General features: G+C 49.8%; 3 protein-coding genes across 4 annotated transcripts in view; 2 read left to right on the top strand and 1 right to left on the bottom strand.

The window, feature by feature from the left end:
• The window catches only part of LNPK (lunapark, ER junction formation factor), a 318,489-nt gene that overhangs the window by 193,506 nt on the left and 108,690 nt on the right, over positions 1-16,293 (bottom strand). The window lies entirely within an intron of this gene.
• HOXD9 (homeobox D9) lies at positions 1,480-4,649 on the top strand. Its single transcript, XM_037155865.2, has 2 exons — positions 1,480-3,335; positions 3,683-4,649. Exons 1-2 carry the CDS (start codon positions 2,465-2,467, stop codon positions 3,922-3,924), a joined length of 1,113 nt encoding a protein of 370 aa, XP_037011760.2. The 5' UTR covers positions 1,480-2,464; the 3' UTR covers positions 3,925-4,649.
• HOXD8 (homeobox D8) lies at positions 9,987-14,479 on the top strand. 2 transcript variants are annotated; one of them, XM_037155883.2, is made up of 2 exons: positions 9,987-10,548; positions 10,922-14,479. In XM_037155883.2, exons 1-2 carry the CDS (start codon positions 9,987-9,989, stop codon positions 11,215-11,217), a joined length of 858 nt encoding a protein of 285 aa, XP_037011778.1. In that variant the 3' UTR covers positions 11,218-14,479. The 2 variants fall into 2 exon arrangements, with proteins under 2 accessions (XP_037011778.1, XP_037011779.1); XM_037155884.2 differs by having other exon boundaries at positions 10,925-14,479.

The raw sequence follows: 16,293 nt of genomic DNA on the forward strand, positions 1-16,293 counted from the left end.
TTGCGTCGGATCCAATTCTGCATCCCCCTTCCTTTATTCTCACCCCTATCCCAAGTGCAAGACAGACAGGCCACAGTGAAGCAGAGGATGGGTGAGTTTTCCCATCCCACTTTGTCCTAGTTTCCTTGTGGAAGGATTTTTTATGCTCAGTCACTACCTTTTAGGCGCCCACATGAAAAATTTTTTTAAGAAAGAAAAGATCCCTCGCACCCAGTAAACCTTCCTTCTATTTAATTACAAAATACTGATTGGAGCCACTCTATCCGAGAGGCAAGAAAATGTACAAAAGGTGATTGAAAGGAAACTTGCAAATGAACATGACTTCCCATCAAGTCCAATGTTCCAGGTGCTGCCATGGCTTGGAAAACTCCAGCTTTCGCCAGTACGTATACTTGAGAATACTCAGCCCAAGAGAGTCCAGCCTTCTGCCAGGAAGAAGAAAGGAGAGGCCTTGGGGGGAGTTGCTGACAGAGAATTCGTTACCCCAGGTTGTGCTGCGATTTCCAAGGGTCTCCAACAGCTACAAGCAGCTTTGCAAAACAAGTTCTTTTATTCCCCTTCCTTTTTCCCTAAAAACAATTTAGGGGCTCTAAACATTAGAGCACTCGCCCAGGGGGTCTTTGGCAGACTCCGTATTTATTCAGAGTTTTAAACTTACTCCTCAAAACCAAGAACCTTCACCAGTTCCAAGACAGAAGAAGCCTTTCAGGGAGCTATTTCCTAGGAGTGGGAGAGAGGCGAGTCCGGGTGAATGCGAGGTTGGGAACACTGGAATCAGTTTGCCCCAGACCTCAATTGGTTGGGCAGAAGGAGGGCAGTTTTAACTATTCCGTTTCCCCTATGACCTGGGGAGCACCACTAGTTGTTGACAGGGGGCCATGTCTCAGAGGAAAACTGTGCACAGGCAAAGTCAACTTCTGTGGAACAAAATCAGAAAACCATTGGCGAAGACAACCAATTAGGCCATAAGTAGCCATTTCTCACCCCCCCCCCACACACACCATTTTCTCCCACCTCAAGGTGGGCTGGGAACCCTCCAAGGGTGTGCTGGGCAACTTGTAGAGCAAGGAATATATCCTCTGTCGCCCGTCCCCGGCTGCTTTTCTGTTTAGGCTCCCAGCCGGGCTTCCGAGGCTTTGTACTATGGTTTGGGAGTGACGGTGGGCATTTCCCTCAGATTCAAGGCTGCCCAGCCTTACCTCTGGAGGCAAGAAAGAAAAAGGAGGAGGGGGGGAGGAAGAGGAGGAGGAGAAGGAGGAGGAGGAGAAGGAGAAGAAGAAGAAAGAAGAAGAAGAGGAAGAGGAAGAAGAGGAAGAGGAAGAAGAAGAAGAAGAAGAAGAAGAAGAAGAAGAAGAAGAAGAAGAAGAAGAAGAAGAAGAAGAAGAATGATAATGATGATGATAATAATAATAATAAAAGAATGGCCCAAGGACCAGACCATTCTAAAGCTATCTCCGGCACGCATCCACTTGGAGGCCTCCGAGTGGGAACCACACGAAGGAGGCCCTCCCCGCCTTGCGAGGGGCCGGTTCCGCCGGCCTCCTGGAGGCATGGTCTGGCGGCGGTTAGCGGGCGAGAGCGGGTCTTGCGCTAGTATTTGGGTTCTGCCCTATGGCATGTTCTCTTCCAGGGTCTTTGCAGCAGCCCTGGAAAAGACAAGGCACCTTGGCCACCACTGTCCACACAGTGCAGATGCGTCTCCTTGCCGGCCCTTCGGAGGGCAGGCGGAAGGCTCGGCCGTGGCCCAGCTCGCGGGCCGGGCCACGGCGTGTGCTGAGCCTCACGTCGGGGGTGTGTGTGGCTGCGCGAAGGTGTGTGTGTGGTAGGGGGAGGGGGCCCTCCGAGCTGCTCCATCCGTCCGTTTTATTAGGGACACATTAATCTATAATCAAATACACCTCATAAAATTTTTATTGAAAGGCATAATATCATTACAGAGGTCTTCCACCTGTTTTAAACAACACGACAAGCTGTGAGAGCGTGCGTGTGGGTGTGTGCAGGGAGGGGCTGGGTTTGGGTAGCGGGAGAGGCGCGGAGAACGCCCCTCGGCGCCCGGGGCCGCCGCCGCGGGCCGTCCTGCCCGGGCCGAACCGGCCCTGCGTGCCCGCGGCTGCTCCGGGCTGCGGCCGAGCGCTCGGCGTGCCCGGGACCCGCGGCTGGCAGCTCCGCCGGGGCCCGGGAGCTGGGGAGGTCTCGCCGGGACCGACCGAAAGACCGAAGGCGGCGAGAGGAGGCGAACAAATAGTCCCCAGCGCCTCCTCCGGCCGCAGGCGGGCGCGTGCTTCCCGCAGCCGCCGGGCTGGCCGAGCTCGGCGGGGCCCAGTCCGGCGCCAGGACCGGACCCGCGGGCTCTAATTGCGGCGCTTCTGTTGATGATGATTTTTTTTAATCACGGCAGCCCCCAGTTTAGCGGACTGATTTACTCCCGGTATTGGTAAATAGGATCACGTGGGCCGCGCGACCAATGGTGGAGGCTGCAGCCTGCGAACTAGTCGGCGGCTGGGGCGCCGGCGGGGAGCGGCGCGGCGCGGCGGGCAGTGTAACCTTGGGTGGGAGCGCGCGGCGCCTCAAAATGTCCTCCAGTGGCACCCTCAGCAACTACTTCGTGGACTCGCTCATAGGCCATGAAGGCGACGAGCTGTTCGCCGCGCGCTTCGGGCCGCCCGGCCCCGGCGCCCAGGGCCGGCCCGCAGGTGTGGCCGACAGCCCGGCCGCCGCCGCCGCCGAGTTCGCCTCGTGTAGTTTTGCCCCCAAATCCGCCGTGTTCTCCGCCTCGTGGTCCGCGGTGCCTGCCCAGCCCCCGGCGGCGGCCTCGATGAGCGGCCTCTACCACCCGTACGTGCCCCCGCCAACCCTGGCCGCCGCCGCCTCCGAGCCGGGGCGCTACGTGCGCTCCTGGATGGAACCGCTGCCCGGCTTCCCGGGCGGCGCGGGCGGCGGCGGTGGCCCCGGCCCCGGCCCCAGCCCCGGCCCCAGCGGCCCACCCAACAGGCGCCACTACGGGATTAAGCCCGAAACCGGAGCGGCCCCGACCCCTGCCGCCGCCGCCACCTCCTCCTCCACTTCTTCGTCTTCCACCTCCAAACAGACTGAGTGCTCTTCGGCCCGGGAGTCCCAGGGGAGCGGCGACCCCGAGTTCTCGTGCAACTCGTTCCTACAGGACAAGGCGGCGGCGGCGGCGGCGGCTGGGGGAACCCGGCCCGGGACAGGGATTGGGGCCGGGGCAGGCGGTTCGTCGGAGCCCTCGGCTTGCAGCGACCACCCGAGCCCGGGCTGCCCGCTAAAGGAGGAGGAGAAGCAGCATCCACAGCCGCCGCAACAGCAACTTGACCCAAGTAAGTGCAAAAGAAATTGCCCCCTGATTTATTGCTGAAACCTGTAAGGCTCCAATGTGCAAAACTGATAGTTTTACTAACCTATAAAAACGTCTAGCCGCCTATCCTAGCCTAGGCGAGCAACACGCATCCATAAAAAAAGCTTCCCATAACCACCTACCCTGGGTGCGCGGTTTGTACGGTAAACAGAGCGCGGGCATTAAGGCTTTTTATGATAATTCCCTTAAGTTGTGAAAAGCGACCATCCTTGGTGAAATTAATTTAACGACCTCTCTCCTCCACCCTGCCGTCTCTCCCTACCTTCCCTCCGCCCTTCGTTCCCCTTCTCCAAACCCCCCTCTTCATAGACAACCCCGCTGCAAACTGGATCCACGCTCGCTCTACCCGGAAAAAGCGCTGTCCGTACACCAAATACCAGACGCTGGAGCTGGAGAAGGAATTCCTCTTCAACATGTACCTCACCCGCGACCGGCGCTACGAGGTGGCAAGGATTCTAAACCTCACAGAGAGACAAGTCAAAATCTGGTTCCAGAATCGTAGGATGAAAATGAAAAAGATGAGCAAAGAGAAATGCCCTAAAGGAGACTGACCCATCACAGCACCAGCGGGGCCGCTCTGCTTTGCAAAGGCAGTGGGGTTTTTTTTTGTGTGTGGGTGCTTGATTTCCAGAAACTCTCCAGCGATCCAGACATTCACCCCTTTTTTAGGTAGAAGTGACTTTGTGGTTGGTCTCTGTGAGGTATTTGGGGTACTCTGTATTTGCTCATTATGTGTCGGAGAAACCAAGTGGCTTTGGGGTTTTGCCCTGCCCTGCACCCTCCCTTTCCTGCCCAGTTGGTTCCTTAGGAAATGCTGTATTTTGTGAGTGCACGCTGGCTTGAGCAGCCTCCTCCTTTGTAAATGTTCTCCATGTTTCTGAAAAGTGCTGTAGTTTAGCCCCTAGCGCTGCTCAAGCAGGGGCCACACGAGCCCCACTTCTGAGAATAAAGGCAGAGCGACAACAGTGTGGAGGCCGGAAGAAGCCCAGCCAGGTGGTCCAACGGTTATGAAAGCTCCCTTTCCTCAGTGAGCCTTGAGTCCCTCGACTGAGAGACCTGGAAGGAAGCCGAAAGAGGAGCCCAGGTCCTCTGGTGGGGTGGGGCCCGGGGGGGGGGCGTTATTCTCAGTGCACTGGAGGAACCACTGTCCCTGGGAGGGCTCAGCTCTCTTGGGCGGCCGAAGGGGTAGGCGCTCCCGGTTCCTGCCTGAGGACCAGTTGTAAATGTTACCGCTTCCTACCAATAAATGCTGACCTGATCAAATGGAGCCCAGACACTGGCCCTGAACGCTGTGTGTCTTGCTTTCTCTTGTCTCTGCAAAATACCACCCTCACGGAATGTCTCCCCTGTCCCTAAGAGAGAGACACCGCTAAAAATCAGGCTCTTGCACCTGAGAAGTCTCTCTGATGTGCCTCGGAGTCTCCCTTTGTGTGGGCAGCCTCAGTTTAGAGCACAGCACCTGGGTGGCCCTTGGTGGCTTATCGCTTTCCCAGTTTGCTTCCAGCACCTGGGTGAACTCTGTGTCCTGGACTCAGTGTCAGCCTCAAATCAGTGCCCAGAGAAGCTGAAGGGCCCCAGATGTCTTGCAACCCTCTTGCTGGGGCTTTGGCACACCGTACCCCATGTCTCCCTCTGCTCTTGGAGTCCCAGCCATTGACACCCCCTTGCACCCCCAAACAAGGGAAAGGCCAACTCTGCACTCTGCAGCACCTACTCCAGCTCGTTGGGGCTGGCCGGCTCCGGGAGGGCTGAGCGGGTCAGGCTGTGAGCCTCGGCTCCTCCCCACTGGAGCCCCAGAGTGACCTTAGCAGATCAAAATGGTCAAGGCTCTCTTCGGCAGCTACCTCTACCCCATCGCCCCCTCCCCCAATCCAGTTTCTGTGTGCGTTTAGCTCCCAGCTTGGCCCTCTCAGGGCCGCATTCAGAGGCTAAAATGAAGGTCATTGTAAGTGAGGGTTCGGGCCCAGCACAGCTTTTGTAGGCCCGAGAGGCTGCGGCGCGGGCAGCCTGGGATGGTCGGAAGACGGGGGTGATGGCAGAGTTTGGGGGGTTCCTGATGAAAGAGGGGACTTGAAGGAAAGGGAGAGGGGGGCTGGGAGGGAAAGCCAAGGCCCAGATCCGGCAGAAGGTGCTGCATACCCCCGCCCCTACGGCCAACTCGATACCTAGGGCTCTTTGAAAACAGGAAGAGCCAAGGTGTCATAAAGTCATCCAGCCGGCGAGACGTCTGGAGGTAATGAGTTTACGACAAGCCCGGCGCTTCGCTTTGAAACCGTCTCATTTTGATGTTTGTGTTTGTAGGAGGAAAGAAAAAATGCAGACAAAAACTGGGTCTTAAAATCTGGACAATAAAATATAAACAAGACAGCGTTGGATGAAGAAAGCAGGGGCTGGGGAGCCCCCAGTGAGGTGTGAGCACCTAGGAAATAAAAATGGGGGTGTGTGGGCAGGAAGGAGGAGATGATGTATTTCTGATTTTTAAAATGGTCTGGGCATTAGAATTAGACTACAGTGGGTGGCTCTTTATAATATTTGACTATGGCCGCGGTCTAGCTTGTTCTTTTTTGTTTGTTTTTAAAGCGGCCTTTTTTTTCAAGGATGGGAGAGTTAGTGATCTTGGGTCATTCATTTACTCAGGCCCAGGGTCTCACAGCCAGGGTTGTTGGAGAAATAAAATGAAGTTGCTTATTTGCCATTTTACAGAGATAACTGTCCCTCCACTCCAAATTTCGCACCAAAAATATTGTTGGAAGTCCTATCTATTTGCTCATAGAAAATATAGCCGTTATTGCTGAGTTGGAGGAAAGCGTTTTTGAAAAATGAGAAAAAAGATTAACCTCACAGGAAACACCTAAGCTGAATGAAGTCTCCTTTAAAAAAATTTCGAGTGGAATGTTTAATTCATTTTATTCTGTGACTTTTTATATAAATTAAAAATTTTCATTTATTGTGCACACACATTCCAGTGAACAACAGGCCCTCCAAGGCCTTTACAGACAACGACTCAGATCTAGCAAAAAGTTTTAAATCTGGTTCTCCCTCTCCCATTGCCCAGCAAAATGGACCTGAAGCATTAAAATGACAAAATTAAAATAGCAAATGCTCATGACTTAATGCTAAGGGTAACAGCTTTAAAATAACAACGACATTAACTTCTATATTTTTCTTAGTTTTTGAAGTGACTGGCTTCTCTGAAAAAAAAAAAAACCCTGTTGCAGCTGATATTTAGAAAATTGGGATTTTTGTTAAATGTAACCCATCCTATAATTGTGAGTGACTACAGATTGAAGACCTACAATGTCTGGCAAAAGAAGGGTTGGAAACTTTTGAAAAAGGCACTACTTGAAGCTCTTGGGAATATAAAAATATTTGGCATTTAGAAGCCCCTGTTTGCTGCACTTGATTTGTTGACAATCAAAAGGATGAAGCATTATTAGCTTCAGCGATCTAAGCCGAAAACAGGGAAGTTAAATTCGGTCGGCTCGAGGTGGCATTTGGCCACTAGAGAGCGCCGTTGCTCCACTTTGCGATCTCGTAAAACAAATTGCGGTTAAGGAAGGTTTTGATTAAAATATTTACAATCTTATTTTTAATTCCAAATTAGGATAAATTTAACAAAAAAGAAGCAATGTGCACCACTAAAATCTGCAGCCATGTTGTTAGGGATAAAATTTTGGCTTAGTCAGGATTTCAGGAAATTTGGACTATAGCACAGCTGAAACTATAAATGTTATGGTGAGTTAATGCATTCTATCAAAACAGAAGCGTGTAAAAACATAGATCTGTATTTACGAGTTAATCGTGCTCCTTTCCATTCAGATTATAAACAAAATGCTTGAAAGAAAAACTTTTTTCCCAAGAGGAAATGTTGTGTTGTAATGTTTTCTTAATTAGGCCAGAATGGGTAGAAATGAATTTTGTAGTATTTCGTTTCTTTTTCACCTCCAGGAATCACATAGTTCTAGAAGATGCCTTGTGCATTATTGAGATTTGGGCTCGCTTTTCTTTTTCCCCCACTCCGTTCCAAAACCCACTCTTTTATCGAGCTATTTAAACACACAAACACACTCACCCCAAGCAGTGAAATTTAAAACGCACAATCACAAAGTTAGTTCCAAGGCTTTGTTGAAAATAATACTTTTAATTGGGTACTTGCAAGGTTGAAATATAAATTGTTAACTCTCAGAATCCGTTTGTTCGCCTTAGGATTTAAAGGAAGTTTTACCTGGTGATAACCGACAGAAAACAAACACAAACCCCAACTCTACCACACTCCCTCCCCAACAAAAGTCTCCTGCACTCTACTAATTTAAAAACTAAAGCATGATTTTATCATCTGGAGATTTATTAACAATCCGTTTACCTTAACCTTTGCCAGCCATTCCCTGCAAAAACAATCAAAAGAGTCTTAGACATTATCTTGTTATGCTTTTCTATCTAGATCTTTTTTTCTCCATTTGCAAAATATGATATTCAGTCTATGAGGACTGACCTCAGGATGGCACACACAAGGCTGGGGCAACCCATAAGGAGTGTGTGTGGGGGGCGGTACTTGAAATCACTAGTCTGCAGAGCCTTTGGGGGGCTATCTGGGGGTTTTTAGAGGTTTGCATTTGGCGCGTTTCAGCATTAGCGGGAGGATCCTCTACGGGCTCCAGGCGAGTTTTCCAGGTTGGTTCCCAAAGCTGATGGGCCTGGTGCCCTTACAACAGTGGATTATCCCGTGTGGAAGGGGGTTTGGTCACCCAAAGAACCCACGAAAAAGGCCAAGCAGGTGAAGGTAAACTCACTGAACCAAGACCTATCACATTAATCGGGCATTAAGACGGGAGTAAAAAGGGGGGTGGGTGGGTGTGGGGCAGAGAAGGAGGTAGGTGGTGCAACGCCAAAACCTGGCATTATCGAACTTCACATTTTTGTATTCATATTTGATTTGTCCACATGACTCAGGACGTTTCTCTTCCTCATCACTCACAACCTAGGAAAAGCCTTCTTTCTTTTCTTTTGGAGAAGTTAGTAACTTTTAAAGCTGAGCACGGCGCCCGCTCTCGGCGGTAATTACACAGGCTTGGCGAATGAACTGGAAATCTTTAGCAGGAGATGGGCACCGCCTGCAGCTGCCTGGAACCAGCACGACCCGAACGCCGGCCCGGGGTCTCCATTCGGCGGTAGGTGGGGACTCAGTGCTGTCGGCCTGGAGTACTCCGCCCGGGGCCCCCGCCTCCACATCCCGGTTGAGACCCGGGAGCCGTGCGTCCTGCACAAGGAAACACCATGCACCGCAGCGTGAGCCCTCTTTCCCGCCTTGGAACATTTCTGTCTGCTTTAATGCCTCCCTGCCTACATTCTTCAGCTTCCCCCCTGCACTTGGTGCTGACGTCTATCAAGGGTGAAATGATGGAAACTGTATTCATGGGCATGATTTCCATTAAATATCAATTAACCTGGGAGCCTCAGTCAGGCGTGCAGTGCGTCAAGGGTAAATGTACATTTCATTTCCACAAGGCCCGCTCGGCTGGAAAAAACTTAGATTTGCTTTGATAATGCCAGGTTTTGGGGTCACCCATGTGGCCTTTAACCCTACTACTTGGATAGGACCTAACTGAAAAAGTACGGTCCGGTCCGTCTATACCGTGCTCGTCCCTGTTTCGTGGACTGCGCCCGCGTACCCAGTGGTGCAAAAGCCATGGCCAACTTCTGCGGGGCTGCTCTGAGGACCGGGAAAGTCATGTGCTCTGCAGCCTCCTGGGAGTGGCCTGTCTTGCACCCCCGCCCCCGCTCCAAGTGTAAGGTTCTGCAGCGCCCCAGCCCTGCCGGCCTCGGCCCACATTCCCTCGGCCCTAAGGGCCACCGCAAGCCCTTGGCAGTGCGGCTTTATGGGCCCCCTTTAAGGCCGGCGGAGGCATCTCCCGGCCAGAGTGAGGCGTCCCGTCCAGAACAGTAGTGTCGCCTCCGCGCGGATCCCTCCGCGCGCTTATCTCGCCTCCATCTCGCTCCCTCTCTGCGCAGTGGCGTGGTGCGAAAATGCCTCGCCGGGGCGCACCGGGGCGGCAGCCTCGGCGGCGGCGGCGGCGAGAGCGGTGGGAGGGGGACGCCCGGGGGGGCAAGGTGAGAGGTGGCGGCAGGCAGAGGGTGTTTTTTTCTTTCCCCTCCAGAGCGGGGGGTTTGTAAGCCGAAGCCAAACAGTGTCCCCGTGGGCCGGGCGCACTTTTTTTCTTGTCCCAGTGAGCAGAGGGCCGCCTGGTGCCTGAAAGGAAACAGTGGAGGCAGAAGGGCAGGTCACCCAGGGCGTCGGCGATTATATTGCGGCCGAGCCTGCGCGCGCTGGGAGAGGCTGGGAGGTTGGTGAGAGCGGGGGCTGGGAGAGGCCCTGCGACCCGCAAGGGAGGCGGCGCGAGGCCGAGGTGGCGGGGGCCTGAGCTGGGCATGAACGCCCAGTAGCTGAGCACCCACGGCTGGCGAGCCTCAGAGGCGACGCGCGGGCGGGCGGCAGCAGCAACGTAACCCAGCGGCTTCGGCGGCGCGAGCAGCCGCCCCAGAGGCCCCTGCGGCAGTGCAGCAGCACTGAGGCGCTCTCCTTGCCTGCTCCTTGCCGCTCGGGGCCGCCGCCCCGATGAGCTCGTACTTCGTGAATCCGCTGTACTCCAAGTACAAGGCGGCGGCCGCGGCAGGCGAGGCCATCAATCCCACTTACTACGACTGTCACTTCGCGACTGAGGTCGGCGGCCGCCACGCCGCTGCCCTGCAGCTCTATGGCAACAGCACCGCCGGCTTCCCGCACGCGCCCCCGCTGGCGCACGCGCACCCGCACCCTTCGCCGCCACCCGCGGGGCTGGGTTGCGGTGGTGGGGGCGGCCCGAGCCCCGGCCAGGACTACTTCCACCCCGGCGGGGGCAGCCCGGCCGCAGCCTACCAGCTCGTACCCCCTCCTCCTCCGCATCCTCCGCCTCCTCCGCAGCCTCCCCCCTGCGGCGGGATTGCCTGTCACGGGGAGCCAGCGAAGTTTTACGGATACGATAACTTACAGAGACAGCCGATTTTTACGACCCAGCAAGAGGCCGAGCTGGTACAATATCCTGACTGTAAATCGTCCAGTGGTAATATTGGCGAGGACCCAGACCACTTAAATCAGAGCTCGTCTCCTTCTCAAATGTTTCCCTGGATGAGACCACAAGGTTGGGATGCATTTTTTTTAAAGCGGGGAGAGTGGGAGAAATCTGCTTTCATCTCACGTTCTAGCTTTCCGACTCCCTTTTCCTGTCCCTCTCTTTTTCCTTCTGTAACTACAGTGGCTTTTATTCATAAAGTAATAAAGACTTTTTCCCTTAAAGCAGAAACCTCGAAAAAATGATGGGGACAGAATAATTGTGAAGACCTCTCTCTTGCTTGCCTATCATATATATACATATGTATATACGAGAGTTGTGTGTATTTTATCCTTTAGACACACTCTAGAAACCGCCAGCAATACTCAGAGGCACTGGCACCATCACACTTTTAAAAACGTTTTGTTTTCTTTTCTTTTTTCTGTTTGTTTGTATTAATCAGCAGCTCCTGGTCGAAGACGAGGAAGACAAACCTACAGTCGTTTCCAAACCCTAGAGCTGGAAAAGGAATTCCTTTTTAACCCTTATCTGACCAGAAAGAGAAGAATCGAGGTTTCCCACGCCCTAGCGCTCACTGAGAGACAGGTAAAAATCTGGTTCCAGAACAGGAGAATGAAATGGAAAAAGGAGAACAACAAGGACAAATTCCCGGTTTCCCGACAGGAGGTGAAGGACGGGGAAACGAAAAAGGAAGCCCAAGAGCTGGAGGAAGACAGAACTGAAGGCCCGACGAATTAATTCTACCTTTAAAATTTTACCACAGACTATTAAATCTAATCATCAACATATGCTGGTGGATACCACCTATTTTCTTTGTTGGAAGGACTTTACCTGTATTTCAAGCTACCTTCATGTCACTGCACTTGAGGCTTCTGCGCTTTGAGAGGAATTTGGGTGTTAAAGTCTTTTATGACATAGAAACAGCCCTTGAGCTGTCCTATGTAAGGGTAATTTGATACTGACTTTATATCGAAATTTCTATAATGATAGTTTTTAATGTCTGAGCTGGTGATTTGCCTCAACAACGTAAACTTCCTAATGATTAGCACTAAATAATTGAATATAAAATGCTTTATTAATCAAACAAGTGCACTTGAACATTTTAAATCTTTTCTTTATGGTGAGTAAATTAAAAGAAGTTTATTAATTTTTACAAATTATGCCTGCAGAATATGTACTTTATTTTATTTGATTAAAATGCATTATTTATGTATTTTTCTTTCTGCTTTTATAATAATGGTTCAGGTGCCTTTTGTTTACTAAGAGGTTTCTTTATTTTGTAGTATCTCTGGGAAAAGTCTGGGCCAAATATTTGAAAAGCACATTTAACTGAAGAGTGTAATGTGTAGTCCTGGCTCTGCGACTTCCTTAAACTTGGGGGCAATGTTGGGCCAGTGACAAAAGTTTCAGGGCGATGTCAAAGTTGACATTTAATAATTTTTCTACAGTCTATACCAATTATGTCAATTTAATGATCAAGAGTGAATGAATACTTGAAAAGCCAATTATAACATTTTCATTTATTAACTTTTCACTTTGGCAAATTGCTTTGTGGAATGCCTCTGCTTTCAAAACTTGCTTTCATTTTGAACAGCGTTTGGTATCAACTGAAATTGCTAGGTCTCAATGCTGTGGCTGCCGCTGTGATTCCATTTTTTGAGTAGGTGCCATATTTATTTGTATTCTCTTCGCTCTGTTTGCACACCCATTTTGAGCCAACTTACTGTGTGCATCTCAGATGTCGGTTGGTACGTCCTCTGTTGTTCTCCAGGATGGCCTCACCTATTTAAAACAAGCCGTGAGAGCAAATGCAGAAAAATCTTGAGTGTAAACATCGGCTCCAGAACATAGCTAGCTCCTTAATAAAGAAATGAATCTTTTTCTAGAGCTAGTGTCTTTGAGCGCCGCAAATAGCCTTTTTCCTGAATCAGGAACAATTGCTTTTACCCACATGAAGGTAATGTCCCCCCTAAAGCTCCCATTTGTTTAAAAAAAGAGAGAGAGGTGGGGGTTACATGTACCCATGCTATAAAAATTAATAAATGCATTGGGCGGGGGCTCTTTTTCTTTCCAGAGGGGGCTAGCTATGGCTGCCCACGCTTCATCTTGCTCTAAGTAATCTTGCTGAGATAATGTGAAAGCTTTGAACTTCACAAAGGACTGGAGTTGTAGGCCCAGTGGGGGACGACCCAGAGTCCAGGTTACACCACAGCTTATTCCACTGAGCCTGCACTGATGCTGGTGTTTGGGATCTGTTATTAACAAGATATCCGTTTTCCATTTGAAACTGCTTCTGCAGCTGCCATTTTATGAGAGAAGGGGAGGGGGAAGAGGAGTGGGAAAGGAGATTTCAAGTAAACTAACATTTCTCTCCTCAAAAGGGAAAGCACCTTGGTCAGGTAGACATTGAAGAGCTCTCTGCTTTTTCTAGATGCCTTTATTTTTTTAAAGGTACATTTTAATTTCCAGAGTGGAATTTATTGCACAGGTAAGGAACTTGAGTCCTATAGTTTTAGGCCTGGATCATTCAGGTGGTGTTGGGCTGTTTGTCCTATCCAGGACCAGGGAAATGTTCTTCATCAGGGCCAGAGACGAAGCACCACCTGACTTTCTGTCCAGGGAAGAGACCATGGCTGTGGCATTTTTCTGACCTGAGCCAGGAAAGACAATTTTAAGTCATGGATGGCTCCGGGCTTAAGAAACATTTGCACAGGAGAGGAGACAGCTGCAAATGTGCATGCTGGATTTGGAAACATTTTGCTCTGTGAGCCTCCTACTACTGTTGGCTGATACAGAGCAAGGATGCCAAATGCCTGAAAGTGTGACTAGGGAACAGTCTGGGGTAGGGATAAGCTGGCCAGAGAGTGGTATTGGCTAAACTCCAGCTGCCCTCCATTTAAGGGACCCCTTTGTCTATTAGCAAAATTTGCTTTCTGCGACTCAAAAATAACACATTTAGTGCCCCTGATTTGGATAAGAATCTATCAGGTGGGGAACCTGGTATGTGGATGGGTGTGGAAATCAGGAAAGAAGGGTTGGTAAAAATGTCCTTATTTCGTCTTTATTCTGTGCTGCTCTGGAAGTGCCATACCTTCTGGCTCCATTGTCCCCCTAACCACATGGTAAAATCATAGCTCATGTACAGAAAAAGATTATGTTGCAATTACTGGTATATTTGAGAATATTTGTACATATACAAATTTGATAATTTTTGGTATCTCTTGGATTTGTATAGATACATAGACTACACATGTGCAGAAAGTGTTGGTTAATAAATCAATGTCAGAATATATGTTTCTTTTTGTAGCTGGGAAAAGCATAGATTTGTTTCCAAATAAAGAGCTGGGGGAATCACACATCACACACACTCACCACCTTCTTTTTTATAGTGGCTACAAACCGCTCGGCATGGTGTTTCATGCAGACAGAGTCGAAGTGACAAGCACAGAAGACGCCCTTCTAATTGGCTCATATCTGTTAACATCCGAGGGTTGCAGGGTTGCGGCAAACATTTTTGCTGCAGAAATTTGCATAAACCTTCAGAGAACTCTCTTCACATCCAGACAACTGCTTCTCTCCCCTGGACTGCTTAGGGAATCTGCTTAGAGAGGTCTATAAACCGTTTAGAGAAAAATAAGAACACTAATGTTAATGTTCAATGAAAGAACCAAGCCTCTTAAGTGATTTAGTTTCTCTGTTTGCAAGGACTAGAAACAAAGGAGGATGTGGGTTTTTCAATGGTTCCTGGAGAAAAGTTAGTTCAGGGATTGCCATTTTGTGAAGTTCCACAAAGCCCAGCACATCTCTAATCTCTCTCTGCACTGGGGAAAAGCGTGCAAATATGGCTGCCTTTTCAGTGCAGAGAGCCTTTCCCAGACCTTCTTTCCCAGGTTGAAAAGGAAAGTCATAAAGCTCTGCTCTTATTAGTGTGTGTGGGGGGGAATATTAACAATTGAGATTATTTCTCAGAAAATTTTAGAATTGAACAATCTATTCAGTTCCATGTGAATAAACCAGTGTAAAATGTTGCAGTTTGGGAGGGCCCAACAACTTGCTCCATTTTCTTGTATAATTAAAAACATTGTTTTATTATTCTTCAGTGGAGCATGTATTGGTATTTCAGATCCAAGCTTGTGTCCTCTGCTTCCCTGGTGTTTGTTAAATCCTTGGGTATCTGGGAGTAGACAGGGGAGGAAAGTGTCCATTTTAAAGGACACTGGCAGCTGTCAGTCATGTTCTGGAATGAATATGAATATGACTTCTGCTGACAGATGGCAACAGAAGTTCTTAAATCAGAAATATCCAAGGTTATCAGAACTTTTTCAAGAAATACAAATGGCCTGCTCCACAGGGTGCTGTGCACTTTCTGCTTAGGTGCACATCCATTTAGGTACTTACTGGGTATGAGGATGTTAATTGCAGAGAGTTTACACATAGACACCCAGTGCAAATATTTACAAACATTACTATAAGTCCAAAAACAGTGTTTTGAAAGGATGAGGGGAAGGAGCTACCTCTTTCAGGCAGGTTCTAAAGCCTGGATGTCCATGCCCTTGCATTAATGATAAGGCTAGAACTAGCCAAGGACATTTCCTCTTAGCTGAGGTTCAGTGGAGCAGCTCCTATAAAAACTGCAAAGGGACCGTGACTCCTGCTTTTGGAAAAAAAAAAAATGACTTTTTTTTTCAAGGCTGGAACTAGGGACTTGCTCTTTCCCTGAAAAACAAAAACAAAAAACCCGAAACCTCTCTCCTCTTTGATATTGTATTGAGCAGGCTTTTAAATGGGCAAGCATTTGGGGGGCAAGGGAAGAGGAGAGAAACTAGAATTACATAGAAATGAGAATTGCACTTAGGGCAGACTTAACATAAAGGGTTTCAGAAGGGACCCAAAAAGAGTGTTTCTGCCCTATCCCAGGACTGAGCAGGAGGATATTTCTAAAGGCCAGGCACTGGGAGGTCAAACTGTCATTTTGGAGTTGACAAGTATCGAACCATTTCCAGCCTTTGAGCTGGCTGGTGACTGTCCTCCCACAGAAACCCCAAGAAACGGGAGAGACCCCAGTTCATGTTGGAAAGGTGTTAGGGAGGAGAGCACGATTTCTTGGCCTGCAGATCCCAGGTTTTGTGCGCAAGATCACTGGAGCCGGCTTGCCAGGAGATGAGAGAGGCAAAACTCGAAAGTGCTTGACTGCCTTTCGGACTGGGCTTTTTCGTGGGGGGAGGGGAGGAGAAGCTGAGTGTCCCCCTGCCCCCCAAATCCCTGAAAAAAGAGTTGCAGGGAGGTGACCGCAATTTAGGATCATCAATCTAAGTGCCTGGGCAGTACGCCTCACTCATTTCCCCTCTAATACAGAACTAAATTGAGCAGATGTTTAGAGGCAAACCAAACGAAAAAAAAATCCTAGAAAAGGTGAGTCAGAAACCGTGGAGGCAAGAGAGGCAGAAAGAGCAGAGGAAAGGGACCTAGAGGAAGAAAAACAGGAGGGAGGGAGAAAGATGAAAAAGAGAGGGAGAGAAGGAGGGGATGAGGGAGAGGAGGAGAGAAAGAGTGGGGGGAGAGAAAGTGGAGTGGGGGAGGGAGAGCAAAATGGGGTGGAGGAGGTAGAAAGTAAGGGGGGGAGGAAAGAGAAAAGAAAGGAAAAAACATGGCGCTTGCAAGCTGTACGTGCAAAATCCGCAAGGAATTGCAGTAAATTCCTTTTTGTTTGAAGAAAATTTACAACTTGGTAATAGACCTTTTTATGACCTATTTGCGGTCGTCATTGGCTGAAGCTGGTCATGTGCAGGCGCCGCTCGCCTTCACGGCCTTTTT

This window comes from Artibeus jamaicensis, unplaced genomic scaffold (genome assembly GCF_021234435.1).
Source record: "Artibeus jamaicensis isolate MK-2021 breed Jamaican fruit bat unplaced genomic scaffold, CSHL_Jam_final contig_391, whole genome shotgun sequence".
NCBI classification, from domain to species: Eukaryota; Metazoa; Chordata; class Mammalia; order Chiroptera; family Phyllostomidae; genus Artibeus; species Artibeus jamaicensis.

What these genes read in the sequence shown, in the direction of transcription:
- HOXD9 (XM_037155865.2), top strand. Translation starts at nt 2,465, where the DNA reads ATGGTGGAGGCTGCAGCCTGCGAACTAGTCGGCGGCTGGGGCGCCGGC. An exon ending in GCAACAGCAACTTGACCCAA is followed by an intron (nt 3,336 to 3,682) that starts GTAAGTGCAAAA and finishes CCCTCTTCATAG; the next exon opens with ACAACCCCGCTGCAAACTGG.
- HOXD8 (XM_037155883.2), top strand. Translation starts at nt 9,987, where the DNA reads ATGAGCTCGTACTTCGTGAATCCGCTGTACTCCAAGTACAAGGCGGCG. An exon ending in TCCCTGGATGAGACCACAAG is followed by an intron (nt 10,549 to 10,921) that starts GTTGGGATGCAT and finishes TGTATTAATCAG; the next exon opens with CAGCTCCTGGTCGAAGACGA.